At 44.9% G+C, this 24,568-nt stretch overlaps 1 protein-coding gene across 2 annotated transcripts in view; it reads left to right on the forward strand.

Moving 5' to 3' along the window:
• The first annotated feature begins 2,688 nt into the window (after positions 1 to 2,688).
• LOC106549970 (metabotropic glutamate receptor 6) overlaps positions 2,689 to 24,568 on the forward strand; it is a 50,838-nt gene continuing 28,958 nt past the window's right edge. Inside the window, exons 1-3 of one of the 2 annotated variants that reach the window (XM_087710762.1) lie at positions 2,689 to 2,843; positions 20,691 to 21,226; positions 24,038 to 24,254. In XM_087710762.1, coding sequence (XP_087566888.1) covers positions 20,732 to 21,226; positions 24,038 to 24,254 — 712 coding nt within the window. In that variant the 5' untranslated portion in view covers positions 2,689 to 2,843; positions 20,691 to 20,731. The remainder of the gene's footprint in view (positions 2,844 to 20,690; positions 21,227 to 24,037; positions 24,255 to 24,568) is intronic. The other variant, XM_087710763.1, reaches the window with a different exon arrangement.

Genomic DNA, 24,568 nt, shown 5'->3' on the forward strand with positions numbered 1-24,568 from the left:
CCTGTCGGGACAGCCAGGATTTAAGGGCTACGCGGAAGGTCTGGAGGGTGGTGAGGGTACGAATCTCCACGGGGAGCTCGTTCCAGAGGGCCGGAGCAGCCACAGAGAAGGCTCTCCTCCGGGTAGTTGCCAGTCGACATTGGCCGGCTGATGGAATTCGGAGGAGGCCTAATCTATGGGATCTTATTGGCCTAGTGGAGGTAATTGGCAGTAGGCGGTCTCTCAAGTACCCAGATCCAATACCATGAAGGGCTTTGTAGGTGACAACTAGTACCTTGAAGCGCAGATTTAAAAAGGTTTTTAAAAAATCATTGTAGAATTTCAGTAAAGAATCAATCCAGGAAACATCCCCTCCTCAATTTGCTGCAACCTGTTAAGAAAAACTGGCTTTGTGTGTAGTTTGTTATAGGATCTTCATAAAGGACTCAGGACTCTTTCTCAAAACTTGGGGGGGGGGGGGAAGCAACTTAAACAATCTGCAGGGGGTCGGAATCCTTCAGGAAGGAAAAGTTACAGCCTTTGACTCATTTAAAGTTTGAGGAGGAGGTGAGTAAGAGGAGACTGGCGGTAACAGCTAAAATTATGCCCCGTGTGACAATTGTGGGGAAATTGGCACGGAGAAAGCCAGACAGTTAAAGAAGACACTTCTATAGACAGCTTCTAGTTAAAAGGAGAGCTTCTGAAAGCTGCATCCTTGCACAGCTCTGAAGGTGTATTAAGCAAAGGGCTAAACCATAGCGTGACTAACAAGTAGTAGCCATAAGAGCTACTATAGGAGCTATCTCTAGCGCCCATTATCCAGCGTTTCCATATACACTGGCGAACTGGAAAGTACTTGTTCTTGTCCAAGGCTCCTTGACTCCTCCAGTCAGCAGAGGAGGGTGGGGAGTAAAGCATCTGTTTTGGGGGAAGAGGGTCAAAGGCTTCCCTTGACTTTAGAGCAGTGTTTCTCAACCTTGGCAACTTGAAGATGTCCGGACTTCAACTCCCAGAATTCCCCAGCCAGCATTCGCTGGCTGGGGAATTCTGGGAGTTGAAGTCCGGACATCTTCAAGTTGCCAAGGTTGAGAAACACTGCTTTAGAGTAACATTCTAGGAACCATTCTTCCAAACCAATGGAGCAGAATAAAAAAGTGGGCAGGCCCAAAGGGTGAAAAAAAAAAAAGAATTGGAAGTAATCAGCAAAGAATGACACACATTCAGTGCCATCAGTATAATTCCCTACGCTTCCTGCATTTGATGGGATAACTGGTGGCAATATTTAGAAGTGCTCTAGGACCGCAGTCACTAACCGGCGGTCCATGGACCACTGATGGTCCGCAAGAAAATTTCGGCGGTCTGCAGAAAAATTATTTGCATTTTTATATTGCACTAAATGATATATATAAGAGACCATCCAGGCAGAAACCAATATTTTTACTGTTGCCTTTTTGTTACATTTTGTTGTATTTGTGCTGATAAATAAATAAAGGGAGACTAGTATAGATCTATTTCAAGCTATTTAGCTCTCATCAGCTAGCCATACCCTTACTGGGATTTGAACCTGGGCTATATTACATACTAGGCAGAACTCTTAGCCATTAGGCTAAAAAAAAAAAAAAAAAAAATCTAATAGATACCTTTCACCCTGGTTTCGCTGATAATGGATAAGAGCCTGTGGCCTAATGGCTAAGAGTTCTGTCTAGTATGTAATATAGCCCAGGTTCAAATCCCAGTAAGGGTATGGCTAGCTGATGAGAGCTAAATAGCTTGAAATAGATCTATACTAGTCTCCCTTTATTTATTTATTAGTGGTCCGCAGGATTTAAAGTTATGAATTTAGTAGTCCCTGAGGCCCAAAAGGTTGGTGACCTCTGCTTTAGGAGCTGCCCCCAAGTCTTTTTTGGCGGGGGGGGGGCGGACTTCTGGAGCTCAGGCTCAGTACAGGCCGGCAGCCAATGTGAACGATGGCTTGGCTTGCTGTCCACACCGAAACTTCCAAACAACCAGCTGCTAAGATTTCCATGGAATCTCTTGAAGGCTGCATCGTTTTGGGGAAGGGGTGGGGTTAGATACAGCAGAAATGAGTGCTGTTGTGAATTGTTGCGTCCTCACCATGACCTTTTAGCCAAAACGGTGATTTGGAGAGAGCTGGGCTATCCTGGTCCTGCAGGATGCAGAGTTTAGTTTTGAACATCTGGGTCGCTTGGCGAAAACCCGGGCAAATCCAAAGGGTCTTGGAGAAGGTGCATCGGGTGGCACGCGCGGTGTGTGTATGTGTGTGTGTGTGTGTGTGTGTGTGTGTGTGTGTGTGTGTGTGTATGTATGTATGCGGACGCGCGCGCTTGTGTGGGCATGCATGCACACCTATTTTCCAATCAGAGAATCTTTGGGGCGACCAAAGGAAGGAAAAGTGGGGGAGAAGATGGAGAGAGAGAGAGAGAGACGGGGATTAGGGCGGGAGGGAGGATGGCGAGGGAGAGGTGGCAACTGGAAAAGGCTAAAGGGAAAGAAAAAGAGCAGCGTTCCTCTTTCTCTCGCGTTCTCCCTCCCTCCCCCTCCCTCTCTCGTCCCTAATGCATAGCGGGGGGGGGGTGGAAGGGTCTCTATCCTCCCTCCCCCTCCCATTTGCACTCCAATCCTCTCCAAAGCCGGGTGCATTAAAACGCGAGGATTTTCCGAGCGGATTTCCTTGTCCGTCGCTTCGCTGCCATCTCTAATTCCCTCGGGCTCCCCGCCGAACCGTCCTCCCGGTCGCCTCCTCTCCCGGAGGTGCAGGCGGAGATGCCGGGCGGAGAGACCCCCGAGTCCCAGGGATCCCCAGGGGAGCCTTCGGCAGCGGCAGCAGGAGTCCCCGGCGTCAGGTAAGAGGGGGGGAAGAAGGCGGGGTCGGTGATTCCTGGCGAGGAAGGAGAGAAGAGTTGCCCCGAGCATCTGCAGAGGGCTTACTACTCCCCGCGGACTTGCTACTTAAGGGGAAAGCAGAGAGGAAGGAGGCAAGTTGAACCTGAGCTCACGGGAGGAGGTGGAGGAGGAGATGCTCGCAACGGGCATGCAACTTGGCTTCCAACCGGATCGGATGCCCCCCCCCCCCCCCAGTCCCGACGCACTTGGAAGAGAACCCGCGGGAGAAGAGAAGCGGGTTTTCCCCCCCTTCTTATCGTTCAGGGGCATCCTCGGTTCTTTTGCTTCCCAGGCTAAGTCTGGGAGGCGAAAGCAGAGCCCGCAAAAGTGGACGCGCCTGACCCTCCTCCCTCAAGCTTAGCCCAGCCCGAGGTTTTGATAAGGCTCCCCTTAAGAAGAAGCGGCCGGCGGGGAGCCGGGTCTGTGGGGCGAGGTTGGGGCCCCTGCAGAGGCGCTGATGGGATGGGACGAAGGGAAACAGCCCGGTCTGTCCCGTGAGGAGCAGCCCAGTCTGCCGGTGCTCCTGGCCTCCTCTCTTGCACACATTCCCGGGAGAAGACATGCCTTTGTCCGCCTTTCCCCAAGATCCGATCCATCCATCCAACCCTTCGGAGCCAACGCCCGGCTCTCCACAAGGGACCGCCAGATGCGAGTCCCCCTCCCAGTTGGTCTTTGTCTGATGTTGTAGGGGCAAAGAGGAATGCAGAGGCGAAACCGTTGGCCCATTTTGCAGATGGGTAAACTAAGGGGGAGGGGTAAGGTTCCTGGCTGTAAAGGCGCCCGTTGCGGGTCCCAAATGGATAAGTTGGTACCAGGGAAGGAACATTCGTTTTTCCTGAACATCTGGACCGGGTTGGAGAAGCTGAGCTAGCCCATCAGCTAGAAAAGGGCGACTTTTTAAGAAACTAATGTTATGGGATTGGAAGAAATCAAGAGGGGAGCTCCGTCTCCATGGGAAGATGGTTATTATCTCTGTGCTGTCCACCCAGGAATGTTTGCATTATCTAAGCCTGAGGCCGTTTTGACCAAGGTTAAAGAACTCGAAAGGTTAACGAGACCTCAGGCTGTGAGCTTTGCTTTTCATATAGAAGGACATGAATATCGTTTGCAAATGTTCCTTGAAATCTAGCAGTGAAAATGACCTTTCACAGGGACCCAAGTAGTTCTCAGAGTGTGACCTGTCTTTCAACCTCCTCCTTACCTAGACGATCTCTAGGTAACACCCATCTCAAGGCTGAGGAATTGTAACAGGGATAAGCAACTGGGGGATACTGGTGGGCACGTTAGGAATTATTAGTTCTTAGAAAATGGTTCCAGTGGGACAATCCTAAAACACCTACATATCAGAAAGCAAGTTAATATGCTTCCCCCCCCCCCACATCCCCTCCAGCACAACAGGATGCATTCTTCTACCCCAGTTTTGATTCTTTGGGGAGCAGACAAGTGGGCAAATTTCTAAATGAGCCATTTGATTACAGTAACTTATTAATTTGATTTTCTAGCAAAACTTATATATGAAGCCCAGTGGTATTCTTGAAACAAAGGTGAAGCTGGAATGATGGTAGGAAGAGAGAAGGCGGAAGAGGAAGAGGAGGAAGAGAAGAGGAGGAGGAGGAGGAAGGGGGAGGAGGAGGAAGGGGGAGGAGAGGAGGAAGAGGAAGCTAAAGAAGAGGATAGCAAGAGCTAAGAAAAAGGATAATTTGGACATATTGACGCCCATAGACACTACGTTGCTCAAACCTGAGAAAACAGGTGATATATTTTCTGTGTAGTTTTGATATTTTTACTTTCATGCCATCTGTTGTCAACTGAATTCAACCTTATTCTATCAGCCAGACTTTTTACAACGTCACTTTCTAGTAATCAGCTCATGACTTTTCTTTTGTTGATGATGAACAATGATAGAGACTCAGAAATCCAAAGAGATTCTGCACATAAAAGTTTCAACATGTCACGGGGAAAAAAACTTATTACCATTTCAACTTCAAATCAACAGAACAAAATTCCAGGCTAGCAGACAGTCAGAATAGGAAGCAGTAAGAAAGGAAGCACCGTTAGGTTGTTCAGTGTCCTGCATGAAGCAGGTCCCAGTTCAATTTCTGGCTTCTGCCAGTAATGCCCTCCCTCTTAAAAAAAACCAAAACTCTTCTTTTAATCAATCTAGACTAGCCCTCCTGACTTGGTTCTATTCATACATGTTAGGATTATAACTCCCAGACCGTGCAGGCTTCAGATTGCATTGCAAAGCATTAGAGATGTGGAGATTACTAGAACATTCCAGAATGTTAGAACATTCCAGAAAAGTCTAGATCATTCTTTATCTGTCAACCAATCCTGGTAAACCAGATAGGAAATGTAACAAGACGAGCTAAATCTATTTTACCATATCTGGTCAGAATATTGGATATCATCCCCCACCACCACCCAGTCTCAACTGTTACTACCTATCCTCCATCCCTACACACACACACACACACACACACACACCATCACAACCAATGAAGTTTCTTGGATGAGAAATTAAACATTTTGTTCTTCCTCCTCAAGGAAAAAACAGCCCAGTTGCCACTTTAAAAATGCATGCTTGAGACTACTTGGTAGTAAGGTTACATGATAATAAGGTTACATTAACGAAATCTTGCAAGCTTGAAGGTATAAACTTCCCAATGCCACTTTTAACCATCTGATTAATTAGGGCAGTGGGGGGGAGTGGTTTCCAGAAGTAAATCCTCCTAACTAGAAGCAGGTTGAGGTGTTTCACGCACGATACCTTAAAGGAAACAAACCTATCTCAGAACTGGAGCCCCCAGAAAAGTTGTGAACCACTTCCCGTTTGAAAGATTTACTTTTGCAAACAGCTGAATCTCCCTAACAACAAAGTATGGGAGGAAATTCAGCCCGGTGCAGAGGGAAATGGAATTCTGAAGTGTTCCAGAAGGTTCTATTCCCAAGTCAATGAATTTGTGTGCATCCCTACATAGGACCTTGTACTAGAAAACTCACCAGCAGCATTTTAGCTTTACTGTGTTGTGTGGACTTGATTCAGCTAATTAATATGGGATTATATCATACACACCTGTTGTGGCCCAGCAGGAGCCGTTGGAGCTGCCACCAGACTCCAACAGTGAGAGACCCTCAGAGTCGGCTCTGGAGGATGTGGAGGACCCTGGGCAGGGTTCCGACTCCGAGCAGGGCGCAGAGAGGCTGGTTGGCTACCAGGAGGCACCTGAGCCTTGGACCAGTGGGGAGGAGACAAGGGAGAGTGAGCCGGAGGCTAGTAGTGAGTTGTTCCTGGATGCATGCCATCGAAGAGCTACAAGGCGTCAGGAACAATTATGCAATTACAGGAGGTAATTGCACTCAGCTGATGGTCATTAGGCTCCTCTCCAGACTATAAAAAGGCTACTTGTGCACATGCCCTCTTTGCAGAAGTCAACATGGAATCGAATGTTGGCGAACTTTGTATGAGCTTGGCAGGCTGGATTGCTGCCAAGCCTTATCTCTGTTTATTGCTGCCCAAGCTTGTCTGTGCTGGGTTGCTGCCAAGGACCTGTTTGTTAATTAAATGCTGTAATTTATCTCTGGCTCGGAGTGTGCTTTGGTGTGGAACGAGGGGGGTCAGAACACACACCAATGTGGGATTCCATCATACACACCAACAACATTGAGTTAATTGAGTAGACTGAAGCTACGTTAACTATAAGTAACCATGCTGTATTAGTGCTACTATTATCTCAAGAAGCCTGGTGGATGCTAGATTGGGAACAGCTGTTGAAGACGGTTAGGACCATGGTCGGACTCTGTACAAAGCAGGTTCTCATAAGCCAAAAGAGAGATAATCAGTGAAAAATCAGTGTCCCTCCACATCCATCCTGTTTGCATAACCAGCTGTTTCTCCTCTTAGTCCTCCTTGGAAGGGAGGGAGGTCCTTTCCTTGACATCTACCTCTGCCCTCCCAGCCTGTTCTCATCAGATATCCTCCCTTCTGAACTGCCCAATGTACATAGCAGCCTGGACGTTAGCACTTTCACCAGCTACATTCTATCCGTATGTCCAGGGTCGCAGAGAAAAATAAATTATTTTCACTGCATCAAAACCCTCAGGAATGTATTCTTGACTTTCTCGTTCTCCAACTCCTCTCCCCCTTTCTATCTTTTTTGCTCCTGCTCCTCATTCCTAAGCATCTGAAGTCATTTCTTCTGGCCCAAACCTTCATCTCTTCTACTTTGACTAATACCTTCCATCTGCTCTATAGCCCAGGGCGTGTGCTTTTCACAGAGCTGCCCCACGAAGAGTACCTTTTAATGGAGGACTTCTTGGGCAACAATATTAATGCAATCTGCCATTCCCTTCTTCCAAAAGATCCTCCAAACTTCCCAAGCTAGCCTGCAACCCTGTGATCTCCCCGTGGTCTCTGATCCATGGAGCGACCTTGCTTATGCTCAGCTTTTGGGGGGGATCAATCAAAGTCAGCTAGATGCTGCTGCTTCCAGTACTGCAATGAACCTCCTATCATTTGAGCACCCTTAAGATAAAAATATCCTGGCGTTCTGGATAATTTGTATATAAGCTATTGGCTTGCCAACCAAATCACACGGCAAGTGGCAAAATTCTGTCTGGCAGTCTGGCAGATACAGGACTGTTGCATAGAAGGAAGAGGGAGTGAAGGAAGGGAGAAATTAAGAGGGTATATTAAGGTACTGCACTTTGATATTTTTGTGTCTGTGTGATTTCACGAACCTTGTATATATCTCTTGTCATTTATCATTTGAAGCAAAGTAATTACTCTTTGATCCTGATCTGAGTTTGCAATCAAATTGATTGGCAGGAGAAAGATAGCCATAGAGAAGACCACGCTTGATGCCTGCTTCAACCCTCATCTATATTTTTCATATAAAAAATCCAATCTTCTTTAAAAAAAAACAAGCAAAATTAAACGTCTAATTCTTGGTTAGCCTTAGAGATAAGAGGTAGGTGGCGCAGTGGTTAAATGCAGCACTGCAGGCTACTGCTAGATCAGCAGTTCAGCGGTTCAAATCTCACCGGCTCAGGGTTGACTCAGCCTTCCATCCTTCCGAGGTGGGTAAAATGAGGACCCAGATTGTTGGGGGCAATATGCTGACTCTGTAAACCGCTTAGAGAGGGCTGAAAGCCCTATGAAGCGGTATATAAGTCTACTGCTATTCTTGAGAATCCAAACCAGCACAAAACATCTTGTTGTTTGAGGCAAACACCCTCATAATCCCACCATCCTTACATTGGATGCTTAGGTCATAGCTGTCTGAACACTGGTCCCATTTTCATTGCCTCTTTCCTAAACTGTTGCAAAAAGCTATGGAAGCAAGAAGAAGAAAAAATCTTCTCCTTCAGCTTTGGATTCCTGTGTTATCTCTGTAACATTCCTCCTTTGAGTGTACTTGAATCCCCTTTCTTTAAAAAAAATAAATCTGTTATCCCTTTGCATTCTGAAAAGACGGGCAGGAGGGCAATTACTGCAGACATCAGCAGTGGAAGCTCCAAATGGGCATTTTAGAGAAGAGCCAGATGGAGTCCCAGCATGTCCAGGATGAGCTCCAGACTTGTCCTCTGCAGGCTCCAGCTATAGGATCAAGTCAGCTGGATCACTGGAGAATGGTAGGGAGGGATAGTTGCCTTCCAAAAGGAAGCTGAACCATCTGAGAGTCAGCCATACAACGTGTGACAACGCAGAAGGGAATAGTCAGCTATAGTGTGTATCCAAGTATCTAACCTGAAGGAAGGAACCAGGAACATTTTTTAAACCACAGGCTTCCTCTAGTACAATCTAACTCGATGGCATATTTTCCAAAGGTAGCAGAGGACTCTTCTTCTACCTCCAGCCAGAAGCCCCATTGGTTGCATTGATCCCAGGTGATGGGAAGTCTAGGACAACTTGCTGGATGTCAAAGGCCTGGGGAAGTTTATTTGGGTAGAACTGGTAGATCATTCCTCTATAGCTCTTCCTCGTCAGAGGTAACAATAACAATAATGACAATAACAGGTCTCCTGCCTGGAAGCTGTGGCAGGAACAAGTTCAAAGGCAGTTTTTCAGCAGGTGTTAATATAGTGTATTCAGTGTTGTATGGGTATGAAAATGACAACACAGTTGCATCAACTTTGACTTGGCAACACTTTAGTTTGTTCTATAATTGTGCTTACTTTTGAGGAAGAGACAAGCTATCTGAAGCAGAGTTGGAAAGGCTAACTGGCTTCTTTGGTTAACAAAGCTATGTGAAAGATGGAGTTTTTATTTTTTTATTTATTTATTATTAGACTTCTATACCGCTTAATAGGGCTTTCAGCCCTCTCTAAGCGGTTTACAAATTTTTTAGCAAATTGAGTCAGCAACTTGCCCCCACAGTCTGGGTCCTCATTTCACCCACCTCGGAAGGATGGAAGGCTGAGTCGACCTTGAGCCGGTGAGATTTGAACCGCTGAACTGCAGATCACAGTCAGCTGAAGTGGCCTGCAGTACTGCACCCTAACCACTGTGCCACCTCGGCTCTTTTTATTTAGTTTAGTTATCATCCCCACATATACAGTACTTAGAGAGAGGGAGATGGAGATATTTTGTGGTATTTTTCCTAACTTATAGTCTCTGAATTTTCATTATGCCCCCAAAGAAAGATTTTTGTAAAGGAAAAATATTACAACTTGGGAAGGCCAAATTATTCCAAACTGACTGTAGTCATCTTAAACCTAGAGCAATTGGCTGGTTGTAGTTAAAATCCAAGTTGGTTATTAAAATCAAAGAGGGTTGTCCATTAGTAGTAATGAAAAATGAAATAATAAGAGTTAAATCAAGTTATGATATTTACAATGAAAGATTATACAGAGAATTAATAATAGATGTGATCCGGATCAAAATACATAGGAAAAACTGCACTGCTCTGTTATTTAGGATAAATGCTCCAGTTATAAAACGTAAATTTGTAGTTAAGTGTGCAGTATAATGGCCATCTTTAACCAATTGATAATAAAGAACTTACAAGGAAGGGAGCTTTTGCCATAGTAGAAAAACTGTGACCCGTCAAAACCGCAGTAGACAAAACCGCGCTCGACGAAAGCGCGTACCTGACGTCATCAGCAGCGCGATGAAAAAAATTAAAAATAAATTAAATTGAAATTTAAATAAAATTAAAGCAAGCTGATTCACATAAACGTAAGGGTTAGGTTTAGGGTTAGGGTTAGGGTTAGGTTAAGGGTTAGGGTTAGGTTTAGGGTTATGTTAAACGTTAGCGTTAGGTTTAGCGTTAGGTTAAGGTTTAGCGTTAGGTTTAGCGTTAGGTTAAGGGTTAGGTTTAGGGTTAGGGTTAGGGTTAGGTTAAGGGTTAGGTTTAGGTTTAGGGTTAGGGTTAGGTTTAGGGTTAGGTTTGGGGGGGTTAGGGTAAGGTTTTCGCTTTCATTTTAAATTTACCGCTCACAGCGCGATGTTTTCGTCGTGCTGTGATGACGTCACGTACAAGCGCGGTTTTGTCTACCGCAGTTTTGTGGTGGAACCAGAAAAACGTAATAGAAAATTTGAATTTCTTCACTATGAAAACTATTTCTGTGTTCCTGAAGAAGGTGGAAATGAAATGAAAGAAGAACAGAGCAGAGCAGAGCAGAATGGCTTTATTGGCCAAGTGTGATTAGATACATAAGGAACTTGTCTCTGGTGCAGAAGCACTCAATGTACCTGCAAAGCAACAGGGTAATAATAATCATAATAATGATACCAATAAGAAGTGGTAATATAGAAGATGAACAGAACAGAACAGAATAGCTTTATTGACCAAGCATGTTTAAACACACAAGGAATTTGTGCAGCAGTATAATACTGTAATATAATCAGAGGTGGGTTCCTACCAGTTCGGACCGGTTTGGCAGAGTAGGAAGTAACTCGGCTGGCCATGCCCCCGAACCAGTTCTATCGGCGGCGCTATAGGCGCCACCATCTTGTTTTTTGCTTCTGTGCATGCGACAGAAGCAATTTTTTTACTACTGCGCATGCACACGTAACGCACATCAAGCGTGCACGTGCACGAAGCACATCCCTTAGCGAACCGGCAGTAACAGAAGCTGGAACGCACCCCTGAGTATAATAGCTGTATAATAATACTACAGCCATACAACATGGGTGAATATATTTAGACATAAGACAGTACTGTGAGAATTACGTGTTCAGGAGAATGATGGCACCAGGGAAAAAACTGTCCCCGTGTCTAGTTGTTTTGGATATATAATGCCCTGTAGCGGCGTCCTGGGGAGAAGGGTTGAAACAGTTTATGTCCAGGATCTATAGAGCCAAGGTGGCGCAGTGGGTAGAGTGCAGAACTGCAGGCCACTTCAGCTGACTGCTAGTTAAGCAGTTCAGCGGTTCAAATCTCACCGGCTCAGGGTTGACTCAGCCTTCCATCCTTCCGAGGTGGGTAAAATGAGGACCCAGATTGTTGTTGGGGGCGATATGCTGACTCTGTAAACCGCTTAGAGAGGGCTGAAAGCCCTATGAAGCGGTATATAAATCTAACTGCTATTGCTATTGCTATTGTTGTAGTCTGTAGTTATTTTCTCAGCTCTCCTTCTGACCCGTGCAATATATAGGTCTTCTATGGAAGTCAGGTTGGTAGCAATTGTTCTTTCTGCAATCCTAGCTCTCCTTTGGAGTGTACTTTATCCAGTTTAGTTGCTGTACCAAACCAGACAGTTATAGAAGTACAAATAACAGATTCATTAATTCTTCGTAGAACAGTATCAACACCTCCTGGGCCAGTCTGAACTTAAGTTGATGCAGGAAGAACATTCTTTTGTTGTGCCATTTTGATGATGGTTCTAATGTTAAGGACGTGGTGGCTCAGTGGCTGAGCTTGTCGATCAGAAAGGTTCGAATTCCTAGCGTTGCGTAACAGAGTGAACTCCCGTTACTTGTCCCAGCTTCTGCCAACCTAGCAGTTTGAAAGCATGTAAAAATGCAAGTAGAAAAATAGGGGCCACCTTTGGTGGGAAGGTAACAGTGTTCTGTGCACCTTCGATGTTTAGTCATGCCGACCACATGACCACGGAGACGTCTTCGGACAACACTGACTCTTTGGCTTTGAAACAGAGATGAGCACCGCCCCCTAGAGATGGGAATGACTAGCACATATGTACCAGGGGAACCTTTATCTTTACCTAATATTAGGTGTCCATTTCAAATCCTGGGAGATTATAGAACTCAAAACTTGAAAGATAGCAATAGCAATAGCAATAGCAGTTAAGACTTATATACCGCTTCATAGGGCTTTCAGCCCTCTCTAAGCGGTTTACAGAGTCAGCATATTGCCCCCACAGTCTGGGTCCTCATTTCACCCACCTCAGAAGGATGCAAGGCTGAGTCAACCTTGAGCCAGTGAGATTAGAACCGCTGAACTGCAGATAACAGTCAGCTGAAGTGGCCTGCAGTACTGCACCCTAACCACTGCGCCACCTCGGCATATAAAGATTCTACTACTGCTACTGTGCTGTCAAATATATTAAGACATGGTAGAATAGGAGCATTCCTCCTAAAATCTACTCTCATCTCTATACAGTTTTGAGCGTGTTCAGCTCCAGATTGTCCTGGCTACACCACAGGGCTAGTTACTCAACCTTTCATCTACATGTGTCTTGGATCGTTATAAGAACATGCTAACTACTCAAAATTTCTGCTACCGGTTCTCCAGAACCGGTCAGAACCTGCTGAATTTCACCCCTGGCATATAGGTAGCCTTCTATTTATAACCATAATGGAGTGGAATTATACTCCTAGGTCGTTGTGGCCCTGATTGAACCTATGGATATTTTTGAGGTTACAGATCAACATTAATAAAAAATATAAAGGTAAAAGTAAAGGTTCGCTTCGCACATACTGTATGTGCGAGTCACTCCCGACTCTAGGGGGCAGTGCTCATCTCTGTTTCAAAGCCAGTGCTGTCCGAAGATGTCTCCAGGGTCATGTGGCTGGCAGGACTAAATGCCGAAGGCTCACAGAACACTATTACCTTCCCACCAAAGGTGGCCCCTATTTTTCTACTTGCATTTTTACATGCTTTCGAACTGCTAGGTTGGCAGAAGCTGGGACAAGTAACGGGAGCTCACTCGGTTAGGCGACACTAGGGATTCGAACCACCGAACTGCCGACCTTTCTGATTGACAAGCTTAGCCTCTTAGCCACTGAGCCACAATGTCCCTAAATATAGATTTTTACCTGAGGAAAAGTGATCATTCCAGTCCATTCTTATTTCTTAGAGCAGCGGCAGTGGTGGGTTTCAAAAAATTTTCGAACCTACTCTGTGGGTGTGGCCTCCTTTGTGGGAGTGGCTTGCCAGCCATGTGACCTGGTAGGAGTGGCTTGCCGGCCATGTGTTTTCTTTCTTTCTCTCTCTCTCTCTCTCTCTTTCTCTCTCTCTCTTTCCTTCCTTTTGTCTCTCTGTCCCTTTTTCCTTTTTTTCTTTCATCTCTCTCTCACTTTTTCTTTCTTTTTTCTTTTTTTCTTTCTTCCTTTCTTTCTCTTTCTCTCTCTCTGTGAGTCTCTCTGTGTGTGTCAGTGGTGGGTTTCAAAAAATTTTGGAACCTCTTCTGTAGGTGTGGCCTGCTTTCTGGTGGAACCTCTTCTAACCAGTTCGGTAGATTTGACGAACCGGTTCTACCGAACTGGTGCGGACTGGTAGGAACCCACCTCTGAGCAGCGGCCTCCAATCTGGTTCCAGGGACTGGTTCCATGGACAGAAGTTTTCCCGTGGACCGGAGGGTGCATGCCCCCGCCGATGGGGCTTCGCTTGTTTGTGTGGCCCAGTTTGTGGCATGCCACGATCTGGTGCCAGTTCACAGACCAGGTTTTGGTGACCCATGCCTCAGAGGTTGGTGGCAGGGAAAATGATTACAGCCTCTTTCAAATTGCTTTTGAAGGATTTGGAAGTCAAAACACCAGTATGGAAGTGCCCCAGTCTCTTGTATCCTAACTCTTTGCACACAATGTCCTTAAATAACTTTCCAATGCCAAAAGTGTAAAGTTATTTCATCTGCTGCTGCAGATGGAAGAATGGACTTCCGATTAAGACCATGAGGGGGGTTTCTTTTCAAAGAGAATTGTACTAAAGGAAATTATTTTGCAGTTCATCACTAAAACCATGCACGCATACCATCGCTCTCACACCCAGAGAGACTGCCATTAATTCTCCCAGCGCAGGCTCCATAGAAATCAAATAAAAATAATTACTCGGTAGTAGGGTGTGGAAGGAGTTTCGTGAAAAACATATGCAATACGTGCAGTTGTAAAACTGAAATCCACATAATATCCCTTGGACAGGGAAAAGGCTGAGAGAACTGAGAGAGACATCACGTTTTCCAAAATCACGTCCTTTGAATGCTCCAGAATTAAAGAGAGTCTGCAGAAGAATAACACTTTCCCAGAGAGATCTTGTGAACCTGGTGCCATAAACGGAATGTGATTTTATAGCACAAAAGCACTGATGAGGCAAGACATTTTCTCCCCTCCTTGTGCCTCTAACCCTTCAGGCTTCTTTCGTTTCACTATTTAGCTCTGCTCCAAAAGAGCCTGGCGTTGTTCAGAGGGACTTCACACAGAGAAAGATGCACCCATTAGTTTTGTTTTCTCTCAGAAATTTCCTTTGAAGTTTCCACTGAGCTGCGTGTGCCTATTTCTTCCTGCCTGAAATCTAGAACAATTCCTATAGTTTCCCTTAGTTAGGATGTTTTTGTGTGCAATATTTTCATTACAGTGTGCGTTTTGTGTAGAATATCCATCCATCCATCCATCCTCTGAAATTCATGCATCTCCAAATGCATATTTTAAAAATGTTTTTAAACCAAATCACATTACAGGGAGTCCTTGACTTACTACTACAATTGAGCCCAAAAGAGCTGAGGTGGCGCAGTGGGTAGAGTGCAGTACTGCAGGCCACTTCAGCTGACTGCTAGTTCAGCAGTTCGGCGGTTCAAATCTCACCGGCTCAAGGTTGACTCAGCCTTCCATCCTTCCGAGGTGGGTGAAATGAGGACCCGGATTGTTGGGGGCGATATGCTGACTCTGTAAACCGCTTAGAGAGGGCTGAAAGCTCTATAAAGCGGTATAGTCTAACTGCTATTGCTATCTTGCTAAGCGAGACAGTTGTTAAGTCAGTTTTGTCCCATTTTACGACTTTTCTTGCCACAGTTGTTACATGAATCACAGCAGTTGTTAAGTTAGTACCATGGTTCTTAAGTGAATGATTTCCCCGTTGACTTTGCTTGTCAGAAGGTCGCAAAAGGGAACTGCGTGAACCTGCAACCGTCATAAATATGAGTCAGTTACCAAGTGTCTGACTTTTGATCATGTTATCATGGGGGATGCGGCAATGGTCGTAAGTCTGAAAAGTTGTCATAAGTCACTTTTTTTCAGTGCCGTTGTCATAATCATTAAATGAACTGGGACTACCTGTAATTTCCCTCATCCCCGCCTTGTCATGCTTTCTTGAACGCTGATATCCTGTTGGTCCCCTGAATGTGGCTTAGTAAAATGTATGTATGTGTTTATTTATTTCTATTTCATATTTATAAGCTGCCCGTCTCCCTCAAGGGAACTGCACAATCACACAATCAGAAGGGGGGAGGGGGGAAGCTTCATTTTCTTTGCTTGACATTCACTCACACATATTCCTGCATGATCGGCCCAAGCCTCTCCTCCCCTCTCTCCCTCACTGTTTCAACATCCTCCCTTTCAGAAAATGAGTCGCCATTCAGATATCACAACCTTCTCCAACTCAAAGTCCCTCGGCTGCATTGAAATGTCTACCCTAGCAACTATCTGGAGGGTACTAGACCATATCTCCGAAATCTTTCTTGCTTTCTCTCTCTCTGTCTCTCTCTCTCTCTCTCTCTCTCTCTCTCTCTCTCTCTCTCTCTGTCTCTCTCTGTCTCTGTCTCTCTCTGTCTCTGTCTCTCTCTCTCTTTCTCTCTCTGTGTGTGTCTCTCTTTCTCCCTCCCTCCCTCCCTCTCTCTCTCTTGCTTCCAGCTGATGTTTGTGTTCAAAACCCCTGGCCCTAACTACCCAATTTGACACATGCCTGACATGGGCAAGCAACCATTCTTATTCCCCCGGTGTCCATGTGGCTGCTTAGAAGAATGTAAAAGGAGAAGGCAAGAATCCGTAGCTCATTTGACAGGTTGCTTCTCAACACAATTTCTTCCATGATGATTGATATATTAACCCAATATTATACATATTGTAAGAGTGTAGAGATTTTAAACAAAGAGAGGGAAAAATCCTTATCATATTACAAACATCTCAACAGGTGAATCCTTTGTCTACGGAGACAGTATTAATGAGGTTAATTGTATGAGTGCAAAAAACAGCTTTATTTTTTGAACTGGGTGATTCTTGAGGTTATTATGAAAGCCTTCCTTCATGGCCGTTTACGATGAAGATTACAAATGTTCAAATATGCATAATGTAAGTGTATTCATAAAATGAATTAAATGAGATGTATGCCGGTGGACCATCAAGAACAGAAAGAACTGAAAGGAAGGGGGGAAGAAAAAAGGACAGGACAGGACAGGACAGGAAAGGAAAGGAAAGGAAAGGAAAGGAAAGGAACTCCTCAAATAGCCTTGTGCAAAGTACCAAAACTTATTTTTAAAGAAGGCTTAAGACCACTGGTGGTTACATTATTTTTATGGTTACTATATTTACATTTTCTCCCTCCCTTATGTGATGGTTGCTTTGCAGCTGTTATTAAAATGGTTAGGCTGTTGTTTTAATTGTGGTTTTTAGCCATCTTGGGCGAACTGAGTCCAAGGAAAGATCAGATCAGCAGAAAGGGAGGGGAAAAAAAGAGATTGGTTGGATAAAAGGGTGGCTGGATAGTCAGGCAGATTAGGGAAAACTCTTCTATGCTCTTCTGTGCCTCAGTTCAGACCCTAGCACGAGGTTTTTGTTTTTTTTAATGGCTCCAGAGTCTTCACCTTCCCTCTACCTTTAAACTTTGTCTTTACTCCAGGAAGTACCAAGCTGTGGAGAGGAGAGGAGGCGTTTTTAGGCAGGGAGGGAGCCTATGACTTTGCATTACCATGAATGATAAAGGGGATTTAGTTGGGCAAGAAATACATATATTCTCAGTAATCTGATGGGCCATAGAGCAATATGAAAAATAAATAAATAAATATAATACATGAAATTTTAACCTGTATAGCACACGGAGACCAAAAGCAAAAAAAAAAAAAAAAAAAAAGGGCTGGCTATCCCAAAGGTGCTTTTTCAAGAGGCAACTGGACTTTCTGTTTTTTCTTTGAAGACGTTTCCCTTCTTATCCTAGAAGCTTCTTCAGCTCATGTTGGTTGTCTTTAAGTTTTGCCTAGACAAACCTGATCATGTTTAAACGATCCCCCCCAATCTCTCTCATACACACCCCACCCCACACACATCCTACAGTTTGAGAGTCCCTGACAATTAGGAGATATGGCTATGACAGAGATCCCCATGGCATGGTGTTCTTCAAGGCGCCATCCATGTATCTTAGTGGTGGGTTTCAAAAATTGTTCGAACCTACTCTGTGGGTGTGACCTCCTTTGTGGGAGTGGTTTGCCGCCCATGTGACCGGATGGGAGTGGCTTGCCGCCCATGTGACCGGATATGAAGATGCCGACGACACTTGTCAGAACCACCTCACACACAGCACTGGCATGCATAAGAATAGGATGCAAACTTATTTTTTAAAAGGCATCTTTGGTTTGCGTTAAAACAACTTCAACACACACAATGTTCTGATTGCACCACAAACGCAGTAGTCACCCTTACCTTTCACAGAGGCACTGAGTTTTATAAATATGAGCATGATAGTGTAGAATAATCATATCCAAGGACCAGTGGTGGGTTTCAAAAAATGTTGGAACCTCTTCTGTAGGTGTAGCCTGCTTTCCGGGTCCACTGGTGGAACCTCTTCTAACCGGTTGGGTAGATTTGGTGAACTGGTTCTACCGAATAGGTGCGAACTGGTAGGAACCCACCTCTGGAGTATCTGGATGCAATTCCCATCATGCCTCCCCCAGAACTGTCAATACAAAGCTGGTCCTATCACTGGGCAAAGTGAAGCTGCAGGATGGGGGAAAAAGGTTTCCTATAATAATTTTCATCACATTATCGTCATAGCAATAGCAATAGCAATAGCAGTAGACTTATATACCGCTTCATAGGCCTTTCAGGCCTCTCTAAGCGGTTTACAGAGAGTCAGCATATTGCCCCCAACAATCTGGGTCCTCATTTTACCCACCTCGGAAGGATGGAAGGCTGAGTCAACCCTGAGCCGGTGAGATTTGAACCGCTGACCTGCTGATCTAGCAGTAGCCTGCAGTGCTGCATTTAACCACTGCGCCACCTTGGCTCATACCGAATGCAATGGGTGTGACGATAATGTGGCCAATGGGAAAGAATAAATAAGGGAGAAAAAGGATAGCATTTGAGCTGATGGTTGCAGTTGAATAAATGTTGGGCACTCAACAAATGTTAAAAACTTCCCACTTGAGAGACCGCCTCCTGCCAATTACCTCCCTGCGACCTATCAGATCACACAGATTAGGCCTCCTCCGCGTTCCATCCGCCAGTCAGTGTCGACTGGCAACCACGCGGAGGAGAGCCTTTTCAGTAGTAGCTCCGACCCTTTGGAACGATCTCCCCGTGGAGATTCGTACCCTCACCACCCTCCAGACCTTCCGCATAGCCCTCAAGATCTGGCTATCCCGTCAGGCCTGAGGTTAAAGATTGTAATTCGTCCCCACCCGAATGATGAATGTTGTTTCTATTTTTAATTATGTACTGTTTTTATATGTCACTGTCTGTATTCCCTTCCCCACAAGTTGTAAGCCGCCCTGAGTCCCCTCAGGGAAAAGGGCGGCCTATAAATAAACTTACAATTAAAACAATTACAACAATTACTTCATTGCAAATGCTGAAAACCACCCTAGCAAACAACTGAATGCATTTATTCACTTTAATAACATTTAAATTTATTTTAAACAGTCATATCTTTTTTTAAAAAAACTATAAATATTTATATTATATTTTCAAATAAAACTGTCCAGTAAACCCAGGATGAACAGAAAAACCTCATATGGCTGTGACGTGTAACTGGTCTTGCACAACAATGGGGGTTTTTATAGTCACCAAAACGTGGTCACCGCTCCTCAAAAGGTAAAGAAACCATCCCTAGCAGGTGAATAAAGCAAGAGGTATTATGAGCCGCAGAAGAATTTTGAGGTTCTAAAAGGAAAGCGAATTTTAGATTTATTGTGGCAGTTCTATTCTTAGGAGAAAATGCTTTGGGATTTATCACTGCCTCCAATGTCAGGAGAAGCTGATCAGCAGCTCCGTTTTCCAATAGCCAGAAGTCCTGAACCGGATCCTACAGCTCCCCTCACAGTTCCTAGGGTCCCCTTAGGGAAGCTTATCATACAGTGAGAACTCCAGCACAAGGGAATTATTTTTTTTCCCCCAGCTCAGGAAATGCAATTAAACCAAGCAAAATTGGCCAACCGTATTGTTTTCACATTGTTTGCACTGTCTAAAGGGAAACAAATGACAGAAAACCGATTTTTGGCAAACAGAAATTAGGCGTCCAGGGGTTACAGCTGAGCAAGGGAACGATTCTATCATGATCAAATTCTACCTGGACTTCTGGATTGCTATGGCCTAGGACCATGATGGCAAACCTATGGCACGCATGGCCGAAGTGGCACGTGGAGTCATGTCGCCTGATATGCGCGGTGTCACCTGTTCCTCTTCCGGGTTTCTGGCGCACATGCATGCATGGCAATCAGCTGGACTTCATGCGTGCAGCAGTGCCAGAAACTGGAAGAGCTGATCTTCCATTTTCCAACGTGAGCATGTGTGCTGGCCAGCTGATTGTTGTGCGTGCATGTGAGCCAGTAACTGGAAGACTAGCTGGCAGCAGCGCCAGAAACTGGAAGAGCTGATCTTCCATTTTCCAACGTAAGCATGTGTGCTGGCCAGCTGATTGTTGTGTGTGCATATGAGCCAGTAACTGGAAGACCAGCTGGCAGCAGCGCCAGAAACTGGAAGAGCTGATCTTCCGTTTTCCAACGTGAGCATGTGTGCTGGCCAGCTGATTGTTGTGCGTGCATGTGAGCCAGTAACTGGAAGATTAGCTGGCAGCAGCGCCAGAAACTGGAAGAGCTGATCTTCCGTTTTCCAACGTGAGCATGTGTGCTGGCCAGCTGATTGTTGTGCGTGCATGTGAGCCAGTAACTGGAAGACTAGCTGGCCAGTGCACATGCCAGAAGTTTATTCCCCAGTGCGCGCATGCCTACTGGGCAGCTCCTCTTCCTGGTCGCGGCCCAGATGAGCGAGTGTGCTCCCTTTTCAGCACTCGGTGCCAAAAAGGTTCAGCATCCCTGGCCTAGGAGATGAGGGCAAAATGTTCAGGTGCTCTGAGACAGAACTATAGGTGGATTTGATGCACTGTGAGTTTTGCTGGATTATTTGAGTGTCAGTTTTTGAACAAAGCCTTAGTCACACATGGATTTTGATTTATTTATATATTACTTTGGCTTTTACACAACTACATTTCCAAAAAATAGTGGAGTAGACCATTCTAAACCTCGTTCTAAACAGAAAACCTTTCCTGGTCATGCATCTGTCAATGATTTTAAATGAAATTTCCAGGAGGGAGAAAAAAAACACTGTTTAACTTTTATTCTGTCTCAGAATAGCAAATCTTAGTGGGTGCTGGAATAAGAGTTGAACCCAGTTCCTTTGTATGTTTGCCTTCTTCTGTTTGTAGGCTGTAGCCATCCCAAGATCACAAAAAGACAGCAAGCCATCATGGAGTCTACTAACTTCCCTCTCTTTTGGTTCTGGTCACTGTGGGCCTTAGGATCTGGCCCAGGCTGGGTACGTAGCCAAGCACCCACCCAGCCACATTCAATCAAGATAGAAGGAGACATCACTCTCGGAGGCCTGTTCCCTGTGCATTCCCGTGGCCCAGCTGGAGTACCTTGTGGGGAGGTGAAGAAAGAAAAGGGGATCCATCGGATGGAGGCCATGCTTTACGCTCTGGACCAGATCAACAGTGACCCTGATCTGCTTCCCAACATAACTTTGGGGGCCCGTATCCTGGATACCTGCTCTCGTGACACCTATGCCTTGGAACAATCATTGACTTTTGTCCAGGCACTGATTCAGAAGGACACTTCCGATGTGCGCTGCTCCAATGGGGAGCCACCCATTATTGCCAAACCAGAGCGCGTGGTGGCTGTCATTGGGGCCTCTGCCAGCTCTGTCTCTATTATGGTGGCCAACGTCCTTCGCCTCTTTGCTGTAAGTAGAAGACAGGCCTTTCACATGACATCACTTGGGGGAAGGAGGTTGAACAGCAAAGAGGGTGATAGCAGCTATACCTTCCTAGGGAAGATCTCCTATCTCCTATCTCAGGAGATGGTATTTTGGATGGCGCTCCTTCTTAAAGAGTGCATTTGCAAAGCCAGTGCCTGTTTTGGGAGGATACTGCAGGACACTCAACCATGGTTCTATAGAAAAAAAACAATGAAGTGTAAAATTCAAAGCACAGGGAAAAAAATATTTGTAGGAAAAATAGATAGTTTCGTCAATAAAGATGGAAAGAGCTGGGTAAGCTGAGCCTGGAGAACAGAAAACACAGGGAGGATATGATAGCATCTAGTACTTGTAACTAGAAAGGACCTTCCAGATGGGTTGGATGTTGTGACTGCCAAAATTCCCCAGCTAACATAACCACTGCTGAAAATTCTGGGTCTACCCAAGACAAATTCCATTGGAATTATAGCAGGGGGGGGACACCTCTCTAAGAATAGTTCAGCAGTAGAGCCAGCTACTCAAAGACATGCTGGTTTCCCCTTCATTGGATGAGTTCAAACAGAAGCTAAATAGCTGTCTATCTGGGATGTTTTAATTTGGATTCCTTCAGGGAGCAAAGGGTTAAACTCAGTCATTGCCAAGAGCCCTTCCTACTCAGAATGGCTACAATTTTATAATTAACACATTTATTAAAATGATTTTAATAGTTTGCAATTGCTAACCATTAGCAATATTTGAGGCCAACTTTTTTTTTAATGATTGGGTAGCAGCTGCCTTTCACTTCATTTACATTCTAATTTGGCTTGATGCATTTAAAAAGCGTTCTGAGCATAAGAAATTCTTAGGAACCCAGCAATGGTCCAATAATTCATTGCATCCTAAACCATAAGGTGTTTTCATTTGAGCCCCACTGCTTGCAGTAAGGAAACTCTGTATATACACAAAAGCTTCCAAAGGAGATAAAACCTTGAGGAAGCCTTCATGTCCAAAACATTTCCCCATGGGTGAGCATCACGTTGTTTCCATGGCAGTGGTGGGTTTCAATTTTTTTTAGTACCTCTTCTGTAGGCGTGGCCTGCTTTGTGGGAGTGGCTTGCCAGTCATGTGATTGAGTAGGAGTGGCTTGCTAGCCATGTGACTGAGTGGGAGTGGCTTGGCACTCATGTGACTGGGTGGGCGTAGCCAGCTTGTAAAATGTGGTGAAACTCACTTAACAACGCTCTTGATTAGCAACCAAAATGTTGGCTCAGAAACTCTGGCATTTGAAGCACGCAAGTCTTAAAGCTGTCAAGTTACAAGACCCTTGCAGCCCTAACCCTTTAGGGGAAAAAAAACCCAGGAGTGTTCAAACTTGACAGCTTTAAGACTTGTGGACTTCAACTCCCAGAATTCCTCCTCCAGTCATGTTGGCTCAGGAACGCTGGCATTGAAGTGTGCAAGTCTTAAAGCTGTCAAGTTACAAGACCTTTGCATCCCTAACCCTTTAGAAAAAAAACCCCAGGGGTGTTCAAAGTTGATAGCTTTAAGACTTTAAGGTTTAGATAGGACTCTTAGAGGCGGGGTGGGGCGATTGGTGAGCCAGCCAATCAGTGAGTGGGGTTGAGGCAAGCGTGGTGCGGACGGGTGGGAGAGGGAGCTGGAACCAGTTCTAAATGGCATGGTAGATTTGTGGAACCTCTTCTATAGAAGAGGTTAGAACTGGCAGGAACCCATGGAGACCAGAACTCTAAGTTATGGAAGGGTAGGAGCTGTTCATTGTGTTTGGGGTGTTTTACTCGACAAGCCAGCATGTTGCGTGAATAGAACTACTGTTAAAGATTGTGCTCAAACTAGTTGACTTTATCACGTGGGGCAGGAAGAAATGTCACCTTTTCTTGCACTAATGAACACTTTTTAAATGCATCCTGCTGATACTGAGGCTAACTCTGATGTTCCTACCAATGAAGTAAGGGACTGTTTACCGGAGAGTAAGACATTTTACAGTACATCCTGGAATTATTTCTTTCTGGAGATACGTTGCATGCTATGCCTGTAGGCTAGCAACGCTTTTTTTTTTTTTAAAAACTGCTAATATTTTAAAAACGATAGCATTTTTAAATATCTCTCGGCCTTTAACATTTCGCTATTTCACTTTTGCATCCACTGCTTCCTTTTTTTTTTTGGTTAAGAAATTGTGAAAAGATATGTATATGTGTTTTTTCCCCCCTGTTAACGCAGATAGTTTAAAATGTTTTATCTAGTTTTGTTTTCTCTTTTTGTTTTGAAGTTGGTATTTTAACTTTTCGAATAAAATAAAATCTAAGCAACGGGGGGGGGGGGGAGAAAGAAAAAAGAAAGTAAGATACTGTGAAAATGGATCTAAGACATTTGTACAGGGCAAATTTTGTCACCCGGTTATGGTAATTATTACTCTGTGTTCGTGACTATTAATGGGAGCCATACTATATGCCATAAATCAGTCGACAAAGAAGCTTAAGCCTCACTCGGGTCATTACTCCCCCATCTCTTAAGAGCATTTTTGCTTTGTAACAAAAAAGCTACCATTTAGCCTTAATATTGTGTTAGTACTGGGAGGATTCAATAAAACACAATGGATTAAAATAAAAATAAATAGGGAGGAGGACAAGATGTGAGGTTGGTGAGCCTTTGATGGTGCAGTACAGAAATATTTTTACAAAAGAAATAGGACTAAATGAATAAGGAAGAGCTGGGGAGGAAGATCCCTGGCATGACTCAAGGATGGAGGCTCAGGGTAACATACCTCTTCTAACCCATGATTTCCTTCTACTTCTACAGATTCCCCAGATAAGCTATGCATCCACAGCACCGGAGCTCAGTGACAATAACCGCTACGATTATTTCTCCCGCGTGGTGCCTCCAGACTCTTACCAAGCTCAAACTATGGTAGACATTGTTAAAGCGCTAGGCTGGAATTACGTCTCCACCTTAGCCTCTGAGGGCAACTACGGCGAGAGTGGGGTCGATGCCTTTGTGCAGATCTCCCGGGAAGCCGGTAAGAGGGGCTGAGCAATGTCGTCTGAAGCTGATGGATGGGGATCAGTAAAGCCGCTAATTCCCTGGAAAAACAGCCCATGATCTCAGACACACGAAAGCTGCTTGCAGTTGTTCCCTATACAGGGAAAGGCATTCTGCATGGGATCAGAGATTGGATCTTATTTTTGCAGCCTGCAAATACAATGGGGGGAAAAAGGACCCACACCTGAATCCTAGACCAGATCACCACTGGAACCAATGTCCCTTTGATTCTGGGGTAGCTGTGCTCTGGATTGCTGCCAATGGAGGAGGCGAGGGTATAGATTAGAGCAG

This window comes from Thamnophis sirtalis, unplaced genomic scaffold (assembly GCF_051295495.1).
Source record: "Thamnophis sirtalis isolate CommonGarterSnake01/CBP01778 unplaced genomic scaffold, rThaSir2_p1.2 scaffold_3, whole genome shotgun sequence".
Lineage (NCBI taxonomy): Eukaryota > Metazoa > Chordata > Lepidosauria > Squamata > Natricidae > Thamnophis > Thamnophis sirtalis.